This window comes from Carcharodon carcharias, assembly GCF_017639515.1.
Source record: "Carcharodon carcharias isolate sCarCar2 chromosome 29 unlocalized genomic scaffold, sCarCar2.pri SUPER_29_unloc_2, whole genome shotgun sequence".
In the NCBI taxonomy this organism is placed as follows: domain Eukaryota; kingdom Metazoa; phylum Chordata; class Chondrichthyes; order Lamniformes; family Lamnidae; genus Carcharodon; species Carcharodon carcharias.
In genome coordinates, this window is record NW_024470665.1 from 2,218,729 (window position 1) to 2,239,893 (window position 21,165).

Sequence of the window (21,165 nt, forward strand, 5' to 3'; positions counted from 1 at the left end):
AGAGAGAGAGAGACAGAAAAAGAGTGAAACAGTGAGAGAGCGAGAGAACGCAGAAATAGACAGAGAAAGACAAAGAGAGAGAGAGGGAGAATGAGGTATATGGAAAGAGGTAAATATGGGACAGAGAGGCAGATCATACGAATCAGGTTGAATAATGCAGAACGACAGAAGAGATGCAGAAATTTTAAGTTTCATTTTCCTGTTTAGAGGCAGCAGTAGATTCTATTTCTCAATAAAGACAAGATTGGTTTTGTGTGAGGCTTGAGACCACTCCTCAAACGCAGAGGAATAATGATTCATCTTTCTACTGGTGACTCTGAGAAAAACCAGCAAGGGACAGTCCCCATACAAATCTCAAACAGAGTGCACTCACATTCACATATATCCCAATAACAATGACATTTAATGCATCACTACAACCTGTCCTTCCCATGAGTGAACAGGTCCCACACACAATGACTCTCACTGGGGTACGGGTCCCACACACACTGACTCTCACTGGGGTACGGGTCCCACACACACTGACTCTCACTGGGTTACGGGTCCCACACACACTGACTCTCACTGGGGTACGGGTCCCACGCACACTGACTCTCACTGGGGTACGGGTCCCACGCACACTGACTCTCACCGGGGTACGGGTCCCACACACACACACTCTCACTGGGGTACGGGTCCCACACACACTGACTCTCACTGGGGTACGGGTCCCAAACACACTGACTCTCACTGGGGTACGGGTCCCACACACACTGACTCTCACTGGAGTACGGGTCCCACACACACTGACTCTCACTGTGGTACTGGTCCCAAACACACTGACTCTCACTGGGGTACGGGTCCCACACACACTGACTCTCACTGGGGTACGGATCCCACACACACTGACTCTCACTGGTGTACGGGTTCCACACACACTGACTCTCACTGGGGTACGGGTCCCACACACACTGACTCTCGCTGGGGTATGGGTCCCACACACACTGACTCTCTCTGGGGTACGGGTCCCACACACACTGACTCTCCCTGGGGTATGGGTCCCACACACACTGAATCTCACTGGGGTACGGGTCCCACACACACTGACTCTCACTGGGGTACAGGTCCCACACACACTGACTCTCACTGGGGTACAGGTCCCACACATACTGACTCTCACTGGGGTACGGATCCCACACACACTGACTCTCACTGGTGTATGGGTTCCACACACACTGACTCTCACTGGGGTACGGGTCCCACACACACTGACTCTCGCTGGGGTACGGGTCCCACACACACTGACTCTCACTGGGGTACGGGTCCCACACACACTGACTCTCCCTGGGGTATGGGTCCCACACACACTGAATCTCACTGGGGTACGGGTCCCACACACACTGACTCTCACTGGGGTACAGGTCCCACACACACTGACTCTCACTGGGGTACGGGTCCCAAACAAACTGACTCTCACTGGGGTACGGGTCCCACACAAACTGACTCTCACTGGGGTACGGGTCCCACACACACTGACTCTCACTGGGATACGGGTTCCACACACACTGCAGAGACTGGAGGAGGCTACAGAGATAGGGAGGGTTGTAGCAGCTGGAGGAGGTTACAGAGATAGGGAGGGGTGTAGGGGCTGAAGGAGGTTACAGAGATAGGGAGGGTTGTAGCAGCTGGAGGAGGTTACAGAGATAGTGGAGGTTGTAGCAGCTGGAGGAGGTTACAGAGATAGGGAGGGGTGTAGGGGCTGGAGGAGGTTACAGAGATAGGAGGGTTGTAGTGGCTGGAGGAGGTTACAGAGATAGGAGGGATGTAGGGGCTGGTGGAGGTTACAGAGTTAGGAGGGTTGTAGGGGCTGGAGGAGGTTACAGAGACAGGGAGGGTTGTAGGAGGTTACAGAGATAGGGAGGGGTGTGGGGCTGGAGGAGGTTACAGAGATAGGGAGGGTTGTAGTGGCTGGAGGAGGTTACAAAGATAGGAGAGTTGTAGTGGCTGGAGGACGTTACAGAGATAGGGAGGGTTGTAGGGGCTGGAGGAGGTTACAGAGATAGGGAGGGTTGTAGGGGCTGGAGGAGGTTCCAGAGATAGGGAGGGATGTAGGGGCTGGAGGAGGTTCCAGAGATAGGGAAGATTTCAGGGTCTTTTTGAAATTCATTTACAGGATGTGGGCATCGCTGGTTGGGCCCAGAATTTATTGCCCATCCCTATTGGCCCTTGAGAAGGTGGTTGGTGAGCTGCCTTCTTGAGCCGCTGCAGTCCATGTGGTGTAGGTACACCCACAGCGCTGTTAGGGAGGGAGTTCCAGGATTTTGACCCAGCGACAGTGAAGGAACGGCCGATATATTTCCAAGTCAGGATGGTGAGTGGCTTGGAGGGGAACTTCCAGGGGGTGGTGTTCCCCATGTGTCTGCTGCCCTTGTCCTTCTAGATGGTAGAGGTCGTGGGTTTGGAAGGTGCTTTCAAAAGAGCCTTGGTGAATTCCTGCAGTGCATCTTGTAGATGGTACACATACTGCTGCCACTGTGTGTCGGTGGTGGAGGGAGTGAATGTTTGTGGATGGGGTGCCGATCAAGCGGGGCTGCTTTGTCCTGGATGGTGTTGAGCTTCTTGAGTGTTGTGGGAGCTGCACTCATCCAGGCAAGTGGGGAGTATTCCATCACACTCCTGACTTGTGCCTTGTAGATGGTGGACAGGATTTGGGGAATCAGGAGGTGAGTTACTCACTGCCGGATTCCCAGTCTCTGACCTGCTCTTGTAGCCACAGTATTTATATGGCTGGTCCATTTCAGTTTCTGGTCAATGGTAACCCCCAGGATGTTGATAGTGGGGGATTCAGTGATGGTGATGCCATTGAATGTCAAGGGTTGATGGTTGGATTCTCTCCTGTTGGAGATGGTCATTGCCTGACACTTGTGTGGTGTGAATGTTACTTGCCACTTGTCAGCCCAAGGCTGGATATTGTCCAGGTCTTGCTGCATTTGGACATGGACTGTTTCAGTATCTGAGGAGTTGTGAATGGTGCTGAACATTGTGCAACCATCAGCGAACATCCCCACTTCTGACCTTATCATGGAGGGAAGGTCATTGATGAAGCAGCTGAAGATGGTTGCGCCGAGGACACTACCCTGAGGAGGTTACAGATATAGGGAGGGCTGTAGGGAGTGGACCAGAAAGCAGTAAGTCATTGAAGAGCACATACATGCTGTTGATTGGAACTGGTGAGGCCCATTCAGCCCCTCGAGCCTGCTACACAGGAACAGGAGGAGGTCCATTCAGCCCCCTCGAGCCTGTTACACAGGAACAGGAGGAGGTCCATTCAGCCCCCTCGAGCCTGTTACACAGGAACAGGAGGAGGTCCATTCAGCCCCCTCGAGCCTGTTACACAGGAACAGGAGGAGGTCCATTCAGCCCCCTCGAGCCTGTTACACAGGAACAGGAGGAGGTCCATTCAGCCCCCTCGAGCCTGTTACACAGGAACAGGAGGAGGCCCATTCAGCCCTCTCGAGCCTGTTACACAGGAACAGGAGGAGGTCCATTCAGCCCCTCGAGCCTGCTACACAGGAACAGGAGGAGGCCCATTCAGCCCTCTCGAGCCTGTTACACAGGAACAGGAGGAGACCCATTCAGCCCCTTCTCGAGCCTGTTACACAGGAACAGGAGGAGGCCCATTCAGCCCCTTCTCGAGCCTGTTACACAGGAACAGGAGGAGGCCCATTCAGCCCCCTCTAGCCTGTTACACAGGAACAGGAGGAGGCCCATTCAGCCCCTCTCGAGCCTGTTACACAGGAACAGGAGGAGGTCCATTCAGCCCCCTCGAGCCTGTTACACAGGAACAGGAGGAGGCCCATTCAGCCCCCTCTAGCCTGTTACACAGGAACAGGAGGAGGCCCATTCAGCCCCCTCGAGCCTGTTACACAGGAACAGGAGGAGGCCCATTCAGTCCCCCCCTCGAGCCTGTTACACAGGAAAGGGAAAGAGGCCCATTGGTGACAGTCACCAAATGCCGCGTGATCTCCTGCTGTCCTGATTTTCCGTTCACTCCTTTTGCATCCCAATCCTCTGCTCCTGCAGGGAGTTGAAACCAGGCCTGTCGAATCTGCCCTTGTAAGTCTGAAGCCCTCACCGTATCCCTGTCTGTCACGGAGAAATCCAGTGAAGGGCTCGCTGGGGGCCAGCACTGCTGCTCACTGCGCTTTGGAGCGATCGACAGAGACTGGCGGTTGGGGGATCAACGTCTGTAGCTGACAAAGGGTCTGACTCCTCATCTCACTGAAAGGCTTAGTCCGTGCAGCAAGCTGCGCTCCCTTTCTCCATGGTCACTCAATATCCTGCTTCTGAAAAGGTTATGGTTTCGACGCCTCGAAACCACACACGCCTCGGGTTTTTTGTGTCATGTCACAGGGTGGAGGGGGGGGTGGGGTGGGGGGAGCTGCTGTTCTGGAGCCTTCTGTAGCTCGTAGGGCTGGTCTACCATCCCTCCAACCCTCACAGTTTCGCAAGCGTTGGAACCGCTGGCTTAGGTGATTGTGCCGGCTCTTCTTGCTCTCTCCGGGAACCCACGCCCGGCGAGCCTTTCCAGTTTCCGCCCCCCCCCCCCCCCCCCCCACCCCACCACCGCCCAGGGGTGCGTCTTGCCCTGAACAGCACCAGCTGACGAGGAGGGTGTCTGGTGTGATGCCAGTGCAGTCGAATAGCCTGGCGGAACAGCAATGCTTTGAATCGCGCCTGTCCAGAGGGTGAACTGGACTGCGATTCTGGAAGGTGCGAACCACCCCTTGCAAATGGCACCCCAGCGAGGGTTTATAGGGAAAACAACTGCACCTCAGAAAGGAATAGGGGTGGAAAATTGGGTTTGACCCATTTATGGGGCTGCAGTGGCGGTTGGCAGCCACAGGGTGGGAGTGAAATGCAGGGAGACAGCAGTGGCCAATACATGGCATGAGGCTCCACCAAGTGGCTGGCAACAGTAACACAGTCACCAACTCCTCTGACAGTGCGGAACTCCCTCAGACCTGAATGTGGGAGGGTCGGCACTGAGGGAGTGCTGCACTGTCGGAGGGTCAGTACTGAGGGAGTGCTGCACTGTCGGAGGGTCAGTACTGAGGGAGTGCTGCACTGTCGGAGGGTCAGTACTGAGGGAGTGCTGCACTGTCAGAGGGTCAGTACTGAGGGAGTGCTGCACCGTCGGAGGGTCAGTACTGAGGGAGTGCTGCACTGTCAGAGGGTCAGTACTGAGGGAGTGCTGCACTGTCGGAGGGTCAGTGCTGAGGGAGTGCCGCACTGTCGGAGGGTCAGTGCTGAGGGAGTGCCGCACTGTCAGAGGGTCAGTACTGAGGGAGTGCTGCACTGTCAGAGGGTCAGTACTGAGGGAGTGCCGCACTGTCGGAGGGTCAGTGCTGAGGGAGTGCTGCACTGTCGGAGGGTCAGTACAGAGGGAGTGCCGCACTGTCGGAGGGTCAGTGCTGAGGGAGTGCTGCACTGTCGGAGGGTCAGTACAGAGGGAGTGCCGCACTGTCGAAGGATCAGTCCTGAGGGAGAGCTGCACTGTCGGAGAGTCCATTCTGAGGGGGGTTCCGCGCCGTCAGTGCCCCCATCAGGATGGTGCTCCCGCTGTTACCTGGACATTCTGCATCCTCCCGGCCCCTGGGATCAAGTGAAGACAGCAGGGGATGCACATTCCCTCGGTTAGAATGTAATTCCTGAGCAGACGTTTCAGGATACCCCTTCCCCATTCCCCTCCAGATACCCCTGCATACCCCCTCAGGATTCCCCCTCCCCATTCCCCCTCAGGATACCCCCTCCCCATTCCCCCTCAGGATACCCCCTCCCCATTCCCCTCCAGATACCCCTGCATACCCCTTCAGGATTCCCCCTCCCCATTCCCCCTCAGGATACCCCCTCCCCATTCCCCTCCAGATACCCCTGCATACCCCTTCAGGATTCCCCCTCCCCATTCCCCCTCAGGATACCCCCTCCCCATTCCCCTCCAGATACCCCTGTATACCCCCTCAGGATTCCCCCTCCCCATTCCCCCTCAAGATACTCCCTCCCCATTCCCCCTCAGGATATCCCCCCCATCCCATCGCCCCCCCTCCCCGGGTTTTCTCCACCCCCCCCCCCCCCCGGATATTACCCCCCCAGTTATTCCCATCCCCAGATATTCCCCTTCACGTTATTCGCCCCCACTCCCCCACCAGGATATCCCCCCCCTGCCCCAGGATAAGACCCCACCCCCAGGAAATGCCCCCCCCCCTCAGGATTATGCCCCCCCACCAAGGTTATGCCCCCCTCCCCAGGATATGCCCCCACCCAGGGTTATGCCCCCCCACCCCCACCCCCACCCCCACCCCCACCCCCACCCACCCAGGGTTATGCCCCCCCCCCCAGGGTTATGCCCCCCACCCCCAGGATATGCCCCACCCCCAGGATATGCCACCTCCCCCCTCCCCAGGATATGCCCCACCCCCAGGATTATGCCCCCCCTCCCCAGGATATGCCCCACCCCCAAGGATCAACTCAGGCCCTCCAGCTGCAGCGCCCTCCCCTGTCCTGGCGACATAACCAGGCAGTACGCATGCGCGGGGAGATGCCGCCCGCTCACGAACCTGTCGGGGGAGAGGAGACGGGAACCGGCGGTTTTTTGAGGATGGAAAGTACGGCCGATTCCGCAGATTCAACGCGGGGGCGGAAATCACCGACTGAATCTGGATTGGTTCCCGATTGGGCCATTGTATTTGCCCCGACCAAGACCCTCCCGGCAGACACTGGGGGCGGGCCGCTGTGCATTCTGGGGGTTGTGGTTCCCGGCGGCAGCTCCCGGCAGGCAGTGCGGCGGCTGCGCAGGCGCAGCGAGAGCGGTGGCCAGAGAGACTGGGTGAGGCAGTTAATCCACAGGGGGGGGGGGGGGGGGGGTGGGGAGAGGGGGAGGGGGGTTTAAGGGGGGGAGAGAGAGAGTGGGGGAGAGAGGGGGCGAAGGGGCGAGAGAGGGGAGGGGGGGAGAGAGGGGGAAGGGGCGGGAGGGGGAGGTGGAGGAGGGGGAGGGGGGGAGAGAGGGGGAGGGGGAGAAGGGGGAGAGAGGGGGGAAGGGGAGAGAGAGGGGAGGGGGGGAGAGAGGGGGAAGGGGCGGGAGGGGGGAGGTGGAGGAGGGGGAGGGGGGAGAGAGGGGGAGGGGGCGGGAGGGGGAGGAGGGGGAGGGGGGAGAGAGGGGGAGGGGGGCGGGAGGGGGAGGAGGGGGAGGGGGAGGGGGAGGGGGGAGAGAGGGGGAAGGGGAGGGGGAGGAGGGGGGAGGGGGAGGGGGGGAGAGAGGGGGAAGGGGCGGGGAGGGGGAGGTGGAGGAGGGGGAGGGGGGAGAGAGGGGGAGGGGGGGAAGGGGGGGGAAAGGGGGGGGGAGGGGGGAGAGAGAGGAGGGGGGGAGAGAGGAGGAGGGGGGAGAAGGGGGGGAGAGGGGGGAGGGGGGAGGGAGGAGGGGGGGAGAGAGGGGGGAAGGGGAGGGAAGAGGGGGGAAGGGGCGAGAGAGGAGGAGGGGGGAAGGGGAGAGAGGAGGGGGGAAGGGGGAGAGAGGGGAGGGGGGGGAGAGGGGGGAGGAGGGGGGAGGGGGGAAGGGGGGGGGAGAGAGGGGGGGTGAGGGGAGGGGGGGAGGGGGGGAAGGGGATGGGGGAGAGGGGAGGGAGAGAGGGGAAGGGGGGGGAAAGGGGGGAAAGGGGGGAGGAGGAGGAGTGGGGAAGGGGGGGAGAGGGGAGGGGGTTTAAGGGGGGGAGAGGGGAGGGGGAGGAGGAGGGGGAAGGGGGGGAAAGGGGGGAGGAGGAGTGGGGTTTAAGGGGGGGAGAGAGGAGGAGGGGGAAAGAGGAGGGGGGGTTTAAGGGGGGAGAGAGGAGGTGGGTTGAAGGGGGGAGAGAGGAGGGGGTGAGGGGAGGGGGGTGAGGGGAGGGGGAGAGAGGAGGGGGTGAGGTGAGGGGAGGGGGGAGAGAGGAGGTGGGTTGAAGGGGGGGAGAGAGGAGGGGGTGAGGTGAGGGGATGGGGAGAGAGGAGGTGGGTTGAAGGGGGGGAGAGAGGAGGGGGTGAGGGGAGAGGGGAGGGGGAGAGAGGAGGGGGTGAGGGGAGGGGGGAGAGAGGAGGGGGGTTTAAGTGGGGGGAGAGAGGAGGGGGTTTTAAGTGGGGGGAGAGAGGGGGGTTTAAGGCGGGGAGAGAGGAGGAGAGAGGATGGTGGTTAAAGGGGAGGAGGAGGAGGGGGGGTTAAAGTGGGGGGAGGAGAGAGGGGGTTAAAGTTGGGGGAGGAGAGAGGGGGTTAAAGGGGGAGAGAAGAGAGGGGATTAAAGTGGGGAGGAGAGAGGGAGGGGTTTAAAGGGGGAGAGAGGAGGGGGATTTAAGGGGGGAGTGAGCAAGGGGGTTTAAGGGGGGGAGGAGGGAATTAAAGGGGAGGGGGAATTAAAGGGCAGAATTGGTGGGAAGAGGGAGTAAAAGGGGAGAGATAAATTAAAGGGAGGGGGCATTTGCTGGGGAGGGGGAGTGAAGGACAGAGGGATTATAGTGATAGGATGATGAGGTATTACAGGGAGGGAGGGAATGAAAGGAAGATCCCATTCCACGGTCTATCCCTCACCCTTGGTGCTGATGCTCGCTGACTGTCATCTCTCTGTCCGCAGGTACCTGAGGTGAGACGTCAGTCAGCGGTTCAACCGGCAGCATGAATCTGGAGCGAGTGAGCAACGAAGATAAACTGAACCTGTGTCGCAAATACTATCTGGGTGAGAAACCTCGTGGCGAATGCAGGTTGAGGTTGTGCTCTCAGTGGGGAAAATAACGTGTAACCTACAGCACCTTCCAAACCCGCGACCTCTACCATCTAGAAGGACAAGGGCAGCAGACACTTGGGGAACACCACCACCTGGAGGTTCCCCTCCAAGCCACTCACCATCCTGACTTGGAAATATATCGGCCGTTCCTTCACTGTCGCTGGGTCAAAATCCTGGAACTCCCTCCCTAACAGTGCCGTGGGTGTACCTACACCACATGGACTGCAGCGGCTCAAGAAGGCAGCTCACCCACCACCTTCTCAAGGGCAATTAGGGATGGGCAATAAATGCTGGCCTAGCCAGCGTAGCCCACGTTCTGTGAATGAATGAAAAAAATGTGCACCCCACAAGTGCCAGGCAATGAGTGTCTCTAACAAGTGAGAATCTTATATCACTCCTTGATATTCACTGGTATCACCATCACTGACTTCCCCACTATCAACAACCTGTGGGTTAACATTGACCAGAAACTGAACTGGACTAGCCATATAAATACTGTGGCTACAAGAGCAGTTCAGAGGCTGGGAATCCTGCAGAGATCAACTCCCCTCCTGACTCCCCAAACCCTCCATCTACAAGGCACAAGTCAGGAGTGCGATGGAATACTCCCCACTTGCCTGGATGCAAGGAAAGAATTGAAAAGCAGAGAAGTTATGTTAATCTTGTTTTGAACCTGGGTTAGTCCACACTGGGAGCACTGTGCACAGTCCTGGTCTCCATATCCCTTGGTTAGACCACACTGGGAGCACTGTGCACAGTTCCGGTCTCCATATTCCCCTTGTTAGACCACACTTGGAGCACTGTGCACAGTTCTGGTCTCCTTATCCCTTGGTTAGACCACACTGGGAGCAATGTGCACAGTTCCGGTCTCCATATCCCTTGGTTAGACCACACTGGGAGCACTGTGCACAGTTCCAGTCTCCGTATCCCTTGGTTAGACCACACTGGGAGCACTGTGCACAGTTCCAGTCTCCGTATCCCTTGGTTAGACCACACTGAGAGCACTGTGCACAGTTCCGGTCTCCATATCCCTTGGTTAGACCACACTGGGGGCACTGTGTACAGTTCAGGTTTCCTATCCCTTGGTTAGACCACACTTGGAGCATTGTGCACAGTTCCGGTCTCCATATACCTCAGTTAGACCACACTGGGAGCACTGTGCACAGTTCTGGTCTCCATATCCCTTGTTCAGACCATACTGGGTGCACAGTTCCGGTCTCCATATCCCTTGGTTAGACCACACTGGGAGCACTGTGCACAGTTCAGGTCTCCTTATCCCTTGGTTAGACCATACTGGGAGCACTGTGCACAGTTCCGGTCTCCATATACCTCAGTTAGACCACACTAGGAGCACTGTGCACAGTTCCAGTCTCCATATCCCTTGGTTAGACCACACTGGGAGCACTGTGCACAGTTCCAGTCTCCATATCCCTTGGTTAGACCACACTGGGAGCATTGTGCACAGTTCCAGGCTCTATATACCTCAGACCACGCTGGGAGCACTGTGCACAGTCCTGGTCTCCATATCCCTTGGTTAGATCACACTTGGAGCACTGTGCACAGTTCCAGTCTCCATATCCCTTGGTTAGATCATACTTGGAGCACTGTGCACAGTTCCGGTCTCCATATTCCCCTTGTTAGACCACACTTGGAGCACTGTGTACGGTTCTGGTCTCCTTATCCCTTGGTTAGACTACACTCGAAGCACAGTTCCAGTCTCCATATCCCTTGGTTAGACCACACTGGGAGCACTGTGCACAGTTCCAGTCTCCGTATCCCTTGGTTAGACCACACTGGGAGCACTGTGCACAGTTCCGGTCTCCATATCCCTGGGTTAGACCACACTGGGAGCACTGTGCACAGTTCCAGTCTCCATATCCCTTGATTAGACCACACTGGGAGCACTGTGCACAGTTCAGGTTTCCTTATCCCTTGGTTAGACCATACTGGGAGCACTGTGCACAGTTCCGGTCTCCATATACCTCAGTTAGACCACACTGGGAGCACTGTGCACAGTTCCAGTCTCCATATCCCTTGGTTAGATCACACTGGGAGCACTGTGCACAGTTCCAGTCTCCATATCCCTTGGTTAGACCACACTGGGAGCATTGTGCACAGTTCCAGTCTCTATATACCTCAGACCACGCTGGGAGCACTGTGCACAGTCCTGGTCTCCATATCCCTTGGTTAGATCACACTTGGAGCACTGTGCACAGTTCCAGTCTCCATATCCCTTGGTTAGACCACACTGGGAGCACTGTGCACAGTCCTGGTCTCCATATCCCTTGGTTAGATCACACTTGGAGCACTGTGCACAGTTCCAGTCTCCATATCCCTTGGTTAGACCACACTGGGAGCACTGTGCACAGTCCTGGTCTCCATATCCCTTGGTTAGATCACACTTGGAGCACTGTGCACAGTTCCGGTCTCCATATTCCCCTTGTTAGACCACACTTGGAGCACTGTGTACGGTTCTGGTCTCCTTATCCCTTGGTTAGACCACACTGGGAGCACTGTGCACAGTTCTGGTCTCCATATCCCTTGGTTAGACCACAGTGGGAGCACTGTGCACAGTCCTGGTCTCCATATCCCTTGGTTAGACCACACTGGGAGCACTGTGCACAGTTCCAGTCTCCATATCCCTTGGTTAGATCACACTGGGAGCACTGTGTACAGTTCCGGTCTCCATATCCCTTGGTTAGACCACACTGGGAGCACTGTGCACAGTTCCGGTGTCCATATCCCTTGGTTAGACCACACTGGGAGCACTGTGCACAGTCCTGGTCTCCATATCCCTTGGTTAGACCACACTGGGAGCACTGCACAGTCCTGGTCTCCATATCCCTTGGTTAGACCACACTGGGAGCATTGTGCACAGTTCCGGTCTCCATATACCTCAGACCACACTGGGAGCACTGTGCACAGTTCAGGTCTCCTTATCCCTTGGTTAGACCACACTTGGAGCACTGTGCACAGTCCTGGTCTCCGTATCCCTTGGTTAGACCACATTTGGAGTATTGTGTACGGTTCTGGTCTCCTTATCCCTTGGTTAGACTACACTCGAAGCACAGTCCTGGTCTCCGTACCTCTTGGTTAAACCACACTGGGAGCACTGTGCACAGTTCAAGTCTCCTTATCCCTTGGTTAGACCACACTTGGAGCACTGTGCACAGTTCTGGTCTCCATATACCTCAGACCACACTTGGAGCACTGTTCACAGTTCAGGTCTCCATATCCCTTGTTTAGATCACACTTGGAGGACTGTGCACAGTCCTGGTCTCCGTATCCCTTGGTTAGACCACACCGGGAGCACTGTGCACAGTTCCAGTCTCCATATCCCTTGGTTAGACCACACTGGGAGCACTGTGCACAGTTCCAGTCTCCATATCCCTTGGTTAGACCACACCGGGAGCACTGTGCACAGTTCCAGTCTCCATATCCCTTGGTTAGACCACACTGGGAGCACTGTGCACAGTTCTGGTCTCCATATCCCTTGGTTAGACCACACTGGGAGCACTGTGCACAGTTCTGGTCTCCATATCCCTTGGTTAGATTTCTTAGATACAAGCCTATAGTGTCCAACCTCATTAGACATCCCACGCATTCCTGGTATTGGCCTAGTAAACCTTCCCTGAACTGCTAATCCATTTATGTCTTTCCATAATTAAGGAGACCAGTACTGTAGACAATACTCCAGATGTAGTCTCACCAGTGCTCTGTACAACTGAAGCATAACCTCCCCACTTTTGTATTCAATTTCCCTCACAATAAACTATAACATTCTGTATCATATTTTGGAAAATATTTTTCTTTTAAAACAGGTTTAGTCTGTGGGTGCGTCTTAATTGGATCAAAGCCAGCTCGTCTGGGTACTTTGAAAGGTACTAGTTTTGACATGGAAGAGAGATAGCTGCATTTGCATTTTTTGACTAGAGCTTTCTAGAAGTGGGGTGAAAAGTGATATCTTTCTAGCAGATACCAACCCATATGTTTATATTACTAATAAAATTGGCACTATGAAAGGGGTTTTATTGTTAAAAGGTGAAGTTCAGAGAGGCTGGTGAGACAATGAGAATTTGAATTCAATGGGGCTGGTAGGTATAACTTCAGTAGTTTGCGGGTGTGCAGGGCAAGGCAATGTGAGATCCAAAGGCAGCTGTAGGCCTTCAATTGGCTCCACAGGAACCAAGGTGAAAAGAACCTCATTTTGAATTCGTAAGGTGAAAATGCTTTGCCTGGTGTTTGGTTAAGTCTATGGGTTGTTGTTGTTGCCTTAATGGAGATTAGTTTGGGAATTTGTTTTAAATTATGATAGTAGTAATTTGTACCCATGTGTATATATTTTAACCTGTGTAAATTAATAAAATGTTACATTTAGTTTCATGTAAAACCTGGAGAACTGGTGGTCTGATTCCTGAATTTAGAGTCACATCTCAAACATAACACTTAAAATTATAGGTTATGACAGTTGTTTAAAGTTTCCCTCTGGGAATGTTAAATAGCTCTGCTTTACCAACTGCATCGGTCATAACGATTGAGGGCTGCGCCGGGATAAATTATATTTCTAATTCCTCGATTGGTTAGGAATTGGTGAATCTTAAGCTTAACGAGTACGAGGGGCACTTTGAATTCAGGAGTTGGTGAGGTATTTTAGAAGTGGTGAGACTGCAGGATGGCTTTGGCAATTGCTAATACTCGTCTGGGAGTAGAAGAGATAACGCTAATTGGGTTGGAGAGAATAACCAAGAGTAACTTAACAGATTTGGCAGATTTTTGGATTTCCAGCATCCGCAGTTTTTTGTTTTTAAGATACAATTGGGGTTACCCGAGGGAGTTAGGAAATCAGATATGGTTGAAAGTATAGCACAGCACCGACAGTTGGAAGGGAAACCAGACACTAGTGAGTCACAGCTGGAGGTAGCGAGACTTCAGTTGCAAATGAAGAATTTAAACAAGCAAAGGAACTGAAAAGGCTTGAATTAGAAGCAAAGGAGAGCGAAATAGCTTTTAAGAGGGAGTTAGAAATTGCAAGTATGGAGAAGGAGGAAAGAGAGAGAAAAAGAGAATTCCAGCGGAAAAGGTTAGCAGTTAGAAAAGAGATGCCAGTAGGATTTGCCTCCAGTGGGGAGATGTTTAAATTTGTACAGCTCTTCCAGAGTTTGAGGAAACTGATATTGAAGCATTCTTTATTTTATTTGAGAAGCGAGCTAAACAGATGAAATGGCCACAGGAAAGCCGGACGTTGTTGTTATCACGAAACCAAAGGCCCATAGGGAAAGACGAGGTAAGCAGGCAGTTCAAAGGCAAGAAGAAGGTGTTGAAATCCTATTAGCTGGCCCTGTGTTTAATAAAAGCAAAATGCTGGGGATGCTGGAAATCCAAAACAAAAGCAAAGATACCTGGAAAAACTCAGCAGGTCTGACAGCATCTGCGGAGAGGGACACGGTTAACGTTTCGAGTCCGAATGACCCTTCAACAGAACTAAGGAAATATAGAAATGAGATGAAATATAAGCTGGTAGAGTGGGGGGGTGGGGGTGGGGGCGTGGGGCAGGTAGAGCAGGATAAGGGGCCAGTAATAGGTGGAGATAGTCAAGAAGGGACTGCCAAAGATGCCATAGACAAAAGGACACCTTTGTCCTTTTGTCTACTGAATCCCTCTCCACGATGCTGTCAGACCTGTTGAGTTTCACTGCATTGAATAATGTTGTTCAGGAAGAAGGAATGCCGAACAGTTCCAGTTGAGGTGTTTAACTCAGAGGTTAGTCTTCATGGGGATACGTTAATGAGAAAGCAGCAGTTGGATCATGTCTCAGCAAATGAAAGCTGGAGGGAGGCGCTTCAGATTGTTATCCCATTAGGTTATAGAAATGGGATTGTGAGGGTTGCTCATGAAATTCCAGCGGGAGGAACACTTAACGGCATTTGGAAGAATTATCGACTCAACGACGACAAAAAGCTAATCTGGTGACGAACTTGGCTAAAGGTGAATTTGCAAAAGCGCAAGTTACCTACTATCTGGGCCACACCGTTGGATGTGGTAAGGTGGCTCCGAGAGATGTGAACGTCAAGGCTGTCGTGGATTTCCCGGTGCCTACAACAAACTCAGAAGCTTTGACGTTTCTGGGCATGAGTGGGTTTTACCGGAACTTTGTACAAAAGTTTAGCCAAGCGGTTGCTCCACTGACTGAGCTATTAAAAAAGATCAGGAGGTTTCAGTGGGCACTGGAGTGTCATTCGATAGTTTGAAAGCTGTATTAACTACGGCACCAGCATGGGAAGTACCCAATTATGCCAAGCAATCCAAGTTGGCCATTGATGCAAGCAACCTGGGCATTGAGGCTGTACTGTTACAAGAAGATGACACTGGAATTGAAAAACCGATGGAGTATTTTTTCACAGAAACTGAATGCACGACATAGAAGATACTCAGCGATCGTTGAATTTGGTGTTAGCGTTGTAGCATTTCGAAATTTATGTTGCAAACAGTTCAATCAGAAACGATTGTTTGTACAGACCATAATCCTTTGAAGTTTTTGGACAAATTTCATGACAAAGGTGCCGGGCTTTTCAGATGGAGTCTATTATTACAACCATTTAATCTACGTGTTATACATATTGCTGGAAGAGAGAATCTGTTCGCAGATGCATTATCAAGAGTTTGAAGCTTAAAAGAAATTGGGACATTTAAACAAAACCTGGACACTGAACTGGAGTGATTTCACACCCCCCCCCCCCACCCACCCCCAAACCCCACCTTAAACCAGCTTATATTTCACCCCTCTTCTAACATTCAGTCAATTCTGTGGAAGGGTCATGAGGACTCGAAACGTCAACTCTTTTCTTCTCCACCGATGCTGCCAGACCTGCTGAGTTTTTCCAGGTAATTCTGTTTTTGTTTTGGATTTCCAGCATCCGCAGTTTTTTTTGTTTTTAATCTCTGGAGTGATTTCTGTTGTGTTGTGGTCACTTTGACAAGCGGACCACAGGAGTCTCAGGTACCCGGTCACGATCGTTTATTCGAGCAATTGCAAGGGGAGAACCATCTCAGTGCAGCTTGAGATAGCACTCTGCTAAATTACAAGTGTCCAACATATCTATACATTATCGGTCACGTACAAGAACAGTTTCCAGATTCCGATCTCATCAACATATAGGTTTACGTTAAACAGACATCTCTGGTAACAGGTACATGCATTGTATGTCCCTATTTTTCACCCAGGCAGAGACCTTCCCTCCTACCTAAACTAGGACCATCTGTTCTTCCCCTATCTGTTGAAGAGCACACTTAACTTTAGTTGTTATTGTCATCCTCTGACTGCAGTCTGGCTCCCAAGGCCTTTCTGTTGTTTGCAGGCCCTAAGCATGTGCAAGGTTCATCTGGTAACCTTTAACTGCTAATGTGCTTGGTAGCACTGGCTACCTGGAGATTTTAAGTAATTCATTCCCTTTCAATAATTTCTCCCTCACCATAAATTCTTTCTTACTTTCTTCCCCCTAACAGTTGATACCTATGATATAAATTTATCTTAATGCATGCATCTGGTAATGTGATAGTGTAATCGGTATAGGAGATGGTATGTGTGTGATGGGTTATTAAAATGAAGCCGTCTTTTAGAATTATGACAGTTCATTTTCTGATAAGGAGGGGGATGTCATGAAGCTAATAATGTATCAAATATTTTGGAAAATATTTTTCTTTTAAAATAGAGGTTTAGTCTGTGGGTGCGTCTTAATTGGATTAAAGCTAGCTAGTCTGGGTGCTTTGATGTGTACTAGTTTTGATATGGAGGAGAGAGATAGTGTGTGTTTGCATTTTTTGAATAGAGCATTCTAGAAGTGGGGTGAAAACTGACACCTTTCTAGCAGCAACCAAGCAATTTGTTTACATCACTAATAAAATTGGTACTATGTTTCAGGGTTTCATTGTTAAAAGGTGAAGTTCAGAGAGGCTGGTGAGACAATGAGAATTTGAATTCAATGGGGCTGGTAGGTATAACTTCAGTAGTTTTCGGGTGTGCAGGGCAAGGCAATGTGAGATCCAAAGGCAGCTGCAAGCCTCCCACTGGCTCCACAGGAACCAAAGTGAAAAGAACCTCATTTTGAATTTGAAAGGTGAAAATGCTTTGCCTGGTGTTTGGTTAAGTCTATGGGTTGTTGTTGCCTTAATGGAGATTAGTTTGGGAATTTGTTTTAAATTATGATAGTAGTAATTTGTAGCCATGTGTGTATGTATGTATATATATATATATATATATATATATTTTAACCTGTGTAAATTAATAAAATGTATAAATTAGTTTAATGTAAAACCTCGAGAACTGGTGGTCTGATTCCTGAATTTAGAGCTGCATCTCAAACATAACACTTAAAATTATAGGTTATGACAGTTGTTTAATGTTTCCCTCTGGTAATTTTGAATAACTTCGCTTTGCCAACTGCATCGGTCATAACAGATGCAAAGGAATTTCTTCTCTCAAAGGGGAATGAATGTCTAAAATTCTCTACCCCAGAGAGTTGTGGAGACTAGGTCACAAAAGTATTTAAAGAGGAGGTAGGTAGATTTTTGCAATATCGAGGAGTTGCGGGCTATGAGGAGCTGGCACGGAAGAGGAGTTGAGGGCTGGGGCAGATCAGCCATGACCTTATTGAATGGCTGGGCAGGCTCGAGGGGCTGAATGGCCTACTCCCCCTATTTCTTGTGTTCTTATGCATTAAGACACCCAGACCCTTCTGAATCTGAGCTCTGCCATCCCTCAGCATTTAGATAACCTTTTTTATTCTCCCTGTCAAAGTGAACAGCTTTATATTTTCCCACATTATACTCCATCTGCCAGACCTTTGCCCATTCACTTAACTTATCTATCCTTTGAAACCTCCTTATGTCCTCTTCACAATTTACTTTCCTACCTATCTTTGAGTCAGCAGCAAATTTGGCAACCATCCCTTCGGTCCCTTCATCCAAATCATTTTATATAAATTGCAAAAAGTTGAGGTCCCAGCTCTGACCCCTGTGGCTCACCACTCATTACATCCTGCCAACCCGAAAAAGACCCATTTATGCCAACTCCCTGCTTCCTGTTAGCCAGCCAATCATCTACCCAGGCCACTATGTTACCCCCTACACAATGAGCTTTTATTTTCCACATAACCTTTGATGTGGCACCTTATCAAATGCCTTCTGGAAATCTACATACAGCACATCCCCCGGTTCCCCTTTATCCACAGCATGTGTTACTCGTTCAAATAACTCCAATAAATTGGTTGAACACGATTTCCCTTTCACAGAACCATGTTGACTCTGCCTGATTACCTTGGATTTTTCTAAGTGCCCTTCTCTCTGGCCTGTAGTTTCCTGCCTTCTGTCTCCCTCCCTTTTTGAATAAAGGAGTTACATTTTGCCAGTTTCCAATCTAATGGCACCCTCCCCGAAATTCGGGGAGCTTTGTAAAATTAAAACCAATGCATCAACTACCTCACTAGCCACTTCTCTCAAGACCTTAGGGTGAAGTCCATCTGGACCCGGAGAATTCTCAGCCCACGTCCCAACAACTTGCACAGTACCACTTCCCTGGTGATTGTAATTTTCCAGAGTTCCTCCCTCTTTCCATTTCCTGATTTACAGCTATCCCCGGGGTGTTACTTGTCTCCATAGTGAAGACCGAGACATAATACCTGCTTCACCCTCCTTATTCTCCTTTGTTAGTTCCTCAGACTCACTTTCGACAGGACCAACCCTCCCTTTTCTAACTTTTTCCTCTTTAACTTTCGATAGAAACGCGCTGATGGATTTTTCCTCCTCAATTTTCCCAGGTGGATTTGCACTGTTGCCGTTCCTGTGGCTGGTGAACGTGGTTTGGTTCTTCAGAGAAGCTTTCATGAAACCTCAGTTCAACGAACAGGCTCAGATCAAGAAATGTGAGTACGACCAGCAATGCTGCAGACCCCTCCCGGGTTTTGCCACCTCCTTTCGCAGCTTCTCAATAGGTTCTTCTCTTAATTACATCCAGACTGGATTATTCCAAATTCTCTTGTTCGGCCTCACGTTTTCCACCCTCCGTCCGTCTCAGCCCATCCGAAACTCCACTGGCTTCCGTGGCTGATTTTGGATCGGGTCCCACTCTCCCCGCTCACCGCTGACATTCACTGAGCTACGCTGACTCCCGGTCCATTTGAAAATTCTCATCCTTGTTTTCAAATCCCTCCATGCCTCTCCCCTACTCTCTGTAATCTCTAACACCCCTACCACCCTCCCTATCTCTGTAACCTCCTGCAGCCCCTACCACCCTCCCTATCTCTGTAACCTCCTCCAGCCCCTACATCCCTCCCTATCTCTGTAACCTCCTGCAGCCCCTACAACCCTCCCTATCTCTGTAACCTCCTCCAGCCCCTACATCCCTCCCTATCTCTGTAACCTTCTGCAGCCCCTACAACCCTCCCTATCTCTGTAACCTCCTCTAGCCCCAACAACCCTCCCTATCTCTGTAACCTCCTGCAGCCCCTACAACCCTCCCTATCTCTGTAACCTCCTGCAGCCCCTACCACCCTCCCTATCTCTGTAACCTCCTGCAGCCCCTACAACCCTCCCTATCTCTGTAACCTCCTGCAGCCCCTACAACCCTCCCTATCTCTGTAACCTCCTACAACCCTCCCTATCTCTGTAACCTCCTGCAGCCCCTACAACACTCCCTATCTCTGTAACCTCCTCCAGCCCCTACATCCCTCCCTATCTCTGTAACCTTCTGCAGCCCCTACAACCCTCCCTATCTCTGTAACCTCCTCTAGCCCCAACAACCCTCCCTATCTCTGTAACCTCCTGCAGCCCCTACAACCCTCCCTATCTCTGTAACCTCCTGCAGCCCCTACCACCCTCCCTATCTCTGTAACCTCCTGCAGCCCCTACAACCCTCCCTATCTCTGTAACCTCCTGCAGCCCCTACAACCCTCCCTATCTCTGTAACCTCCTACAACCCTCCCTATCTCTGTAACCTCCTGCAGCCCCTACAACACTCCCTATCTCTGTAACCTCCTCCAGCCCATACAACCCTCCCTATCTCTGTAACCTCCCCCAGCCCCTACAACCCTCCCTATCTCTGTAACCTCCTCCAGCCCCTACAACCCTCCCTATCTCTGTAACCCCCTCCAGCCCCTACAACCCTCCCTATCTCTGTAACCTCCTCCAGCCCCCTACAACCTTCCCTATCTCTATAACCGCCTCCAGCCCCCTACAACCTTCCCTATCTCTGTAACCGCCTCCAGTCACTACACCCCTCCCTATCTGTGTAACCTCCTCCAGTCCCTACACCCCTCCCTATCTTTGTAACCTCCTCCAGTCCCTACAACCCTCCCTATCTCTGTAACCCCCTCCAGTCCCCAGAACACTCCGAGATCTCTGTAACCTCCTCCAGCCCCTAAAACCCTCCCTATCTCTGTAACCTCTTCCCGCTCCTACAACCCTCCCTTATCTCCATAACCTCCTACAGCCCTCCCTATCTCTGTAACCTCCTCCAGCCCCTACGGCCCCCCCCATCTCTGTAACCTCCTCCAGCCCCTACAACCCTCCCTATCTCTGTAACTTCCTCCAGCCCCTACAACCCTCCCTATCTCTGTAACTTCCTCCAGCCCCTACAACCCTCCCTATCTGTGTAACCACCTCCAGCCCCTACAACTCTTCCTATCTCTGTAACCTCCTCCAGCCCCTACAACCCTCCTTATCTCTGTAACCCCCTCCATCCCCTACAAAACTCCCTATCTCTGTAACCCCCTCCAGACCCTACAACCCTCCGAGATCTCTGTGTTCCTCCAATTCCGGCCTCTGGACCATCCCCCGATTCCCCATCGCTCCACCATTGGCGGCCGTGCCTTCAGCTGCCTGGTGGGGGGGGTTCCTGAGCTCTGGAACTCCCTCCCTAAACCTCTCCATCCGTCTCTCTCTTTCTCACTCTCCCTGTCTCTCTCTCCTCCTTTAAGACGCTCCTCGAAACCGATCCTCTTTGACCGAGCTTTTGCTCGCCTGACCCTAATAGTTCCTCGTGACTTGGGGGTCAGATTCTGTCTGAGTTACACCCCTGTGAAGCATCGTGCAGTGTTTTACCACGTTAAAGTTGCTACACAACCTTAGGATCTTGTAATTTTCACCCACAGATGTGAAGTGGTCAGGAGTGGGTCTCCTGATGTGGATCACTGCCCTCACCACATGGATCAGCATTTACCAGACATTTCGACCAGACTGGGGAGCTGTCGGTGATTATATCTCCTTCACCATTCCCTTGGGAATTCCCTGAGGAGTCACTTGCAGTTCAGGTGGACGTTCTGGGAGCAGTCAGCTGACTGGGATTGTATTCACATCATATCGCCCGCTCACAGCCCTGGGACATCCTCCT

The 21,165-nt window shown here is 52.2% G+C and overlaps 1 protein-coding gene across 3 annotated transcripts in view; it reads left to right on the top strand.

Moving 5' to 3' along the window:
- The first annotated feature begins 6,726 nt into the window (after positions 1–6,726).
- Positions 6,727–21,165, top strand: part of psenen (presenilin enhancer, gamma-secretase subunit) — a 16,578-nt gene continuing 2,139 nt past the window's right edge. For 2 of the 3 annotated variants that reach the window (XR_005942150.1, XM_041181145.1), the window contains exons 1-5: positions 6,727–6,865; positions 8,634–8,735; positions 12,605–12,664; positions 18,596–18,700; positions 20,927–21,165. The exon at positions 20,927–21,165 is cut by the window's right edge. Coding sequence is in view for 2 of the 3 variants with exons in the window: in XM_041181145.1 (XP_041037079.1) it covers positions 8,675–8,735; positions 12,605–12,664; positions 18,596–18,700; positions 20,927–21,066 (366 nt within the window). In the remaining variant the exon portion in view is untranslated. The remainder of the gene's footprint in view (positions 6,866–8,633; positions 8,736–12,604; positions 12,665–18,595; positions 18,701–20,926) is intronic. The other variant, XM_041181147.1, reaches the window with a different exon arrangement.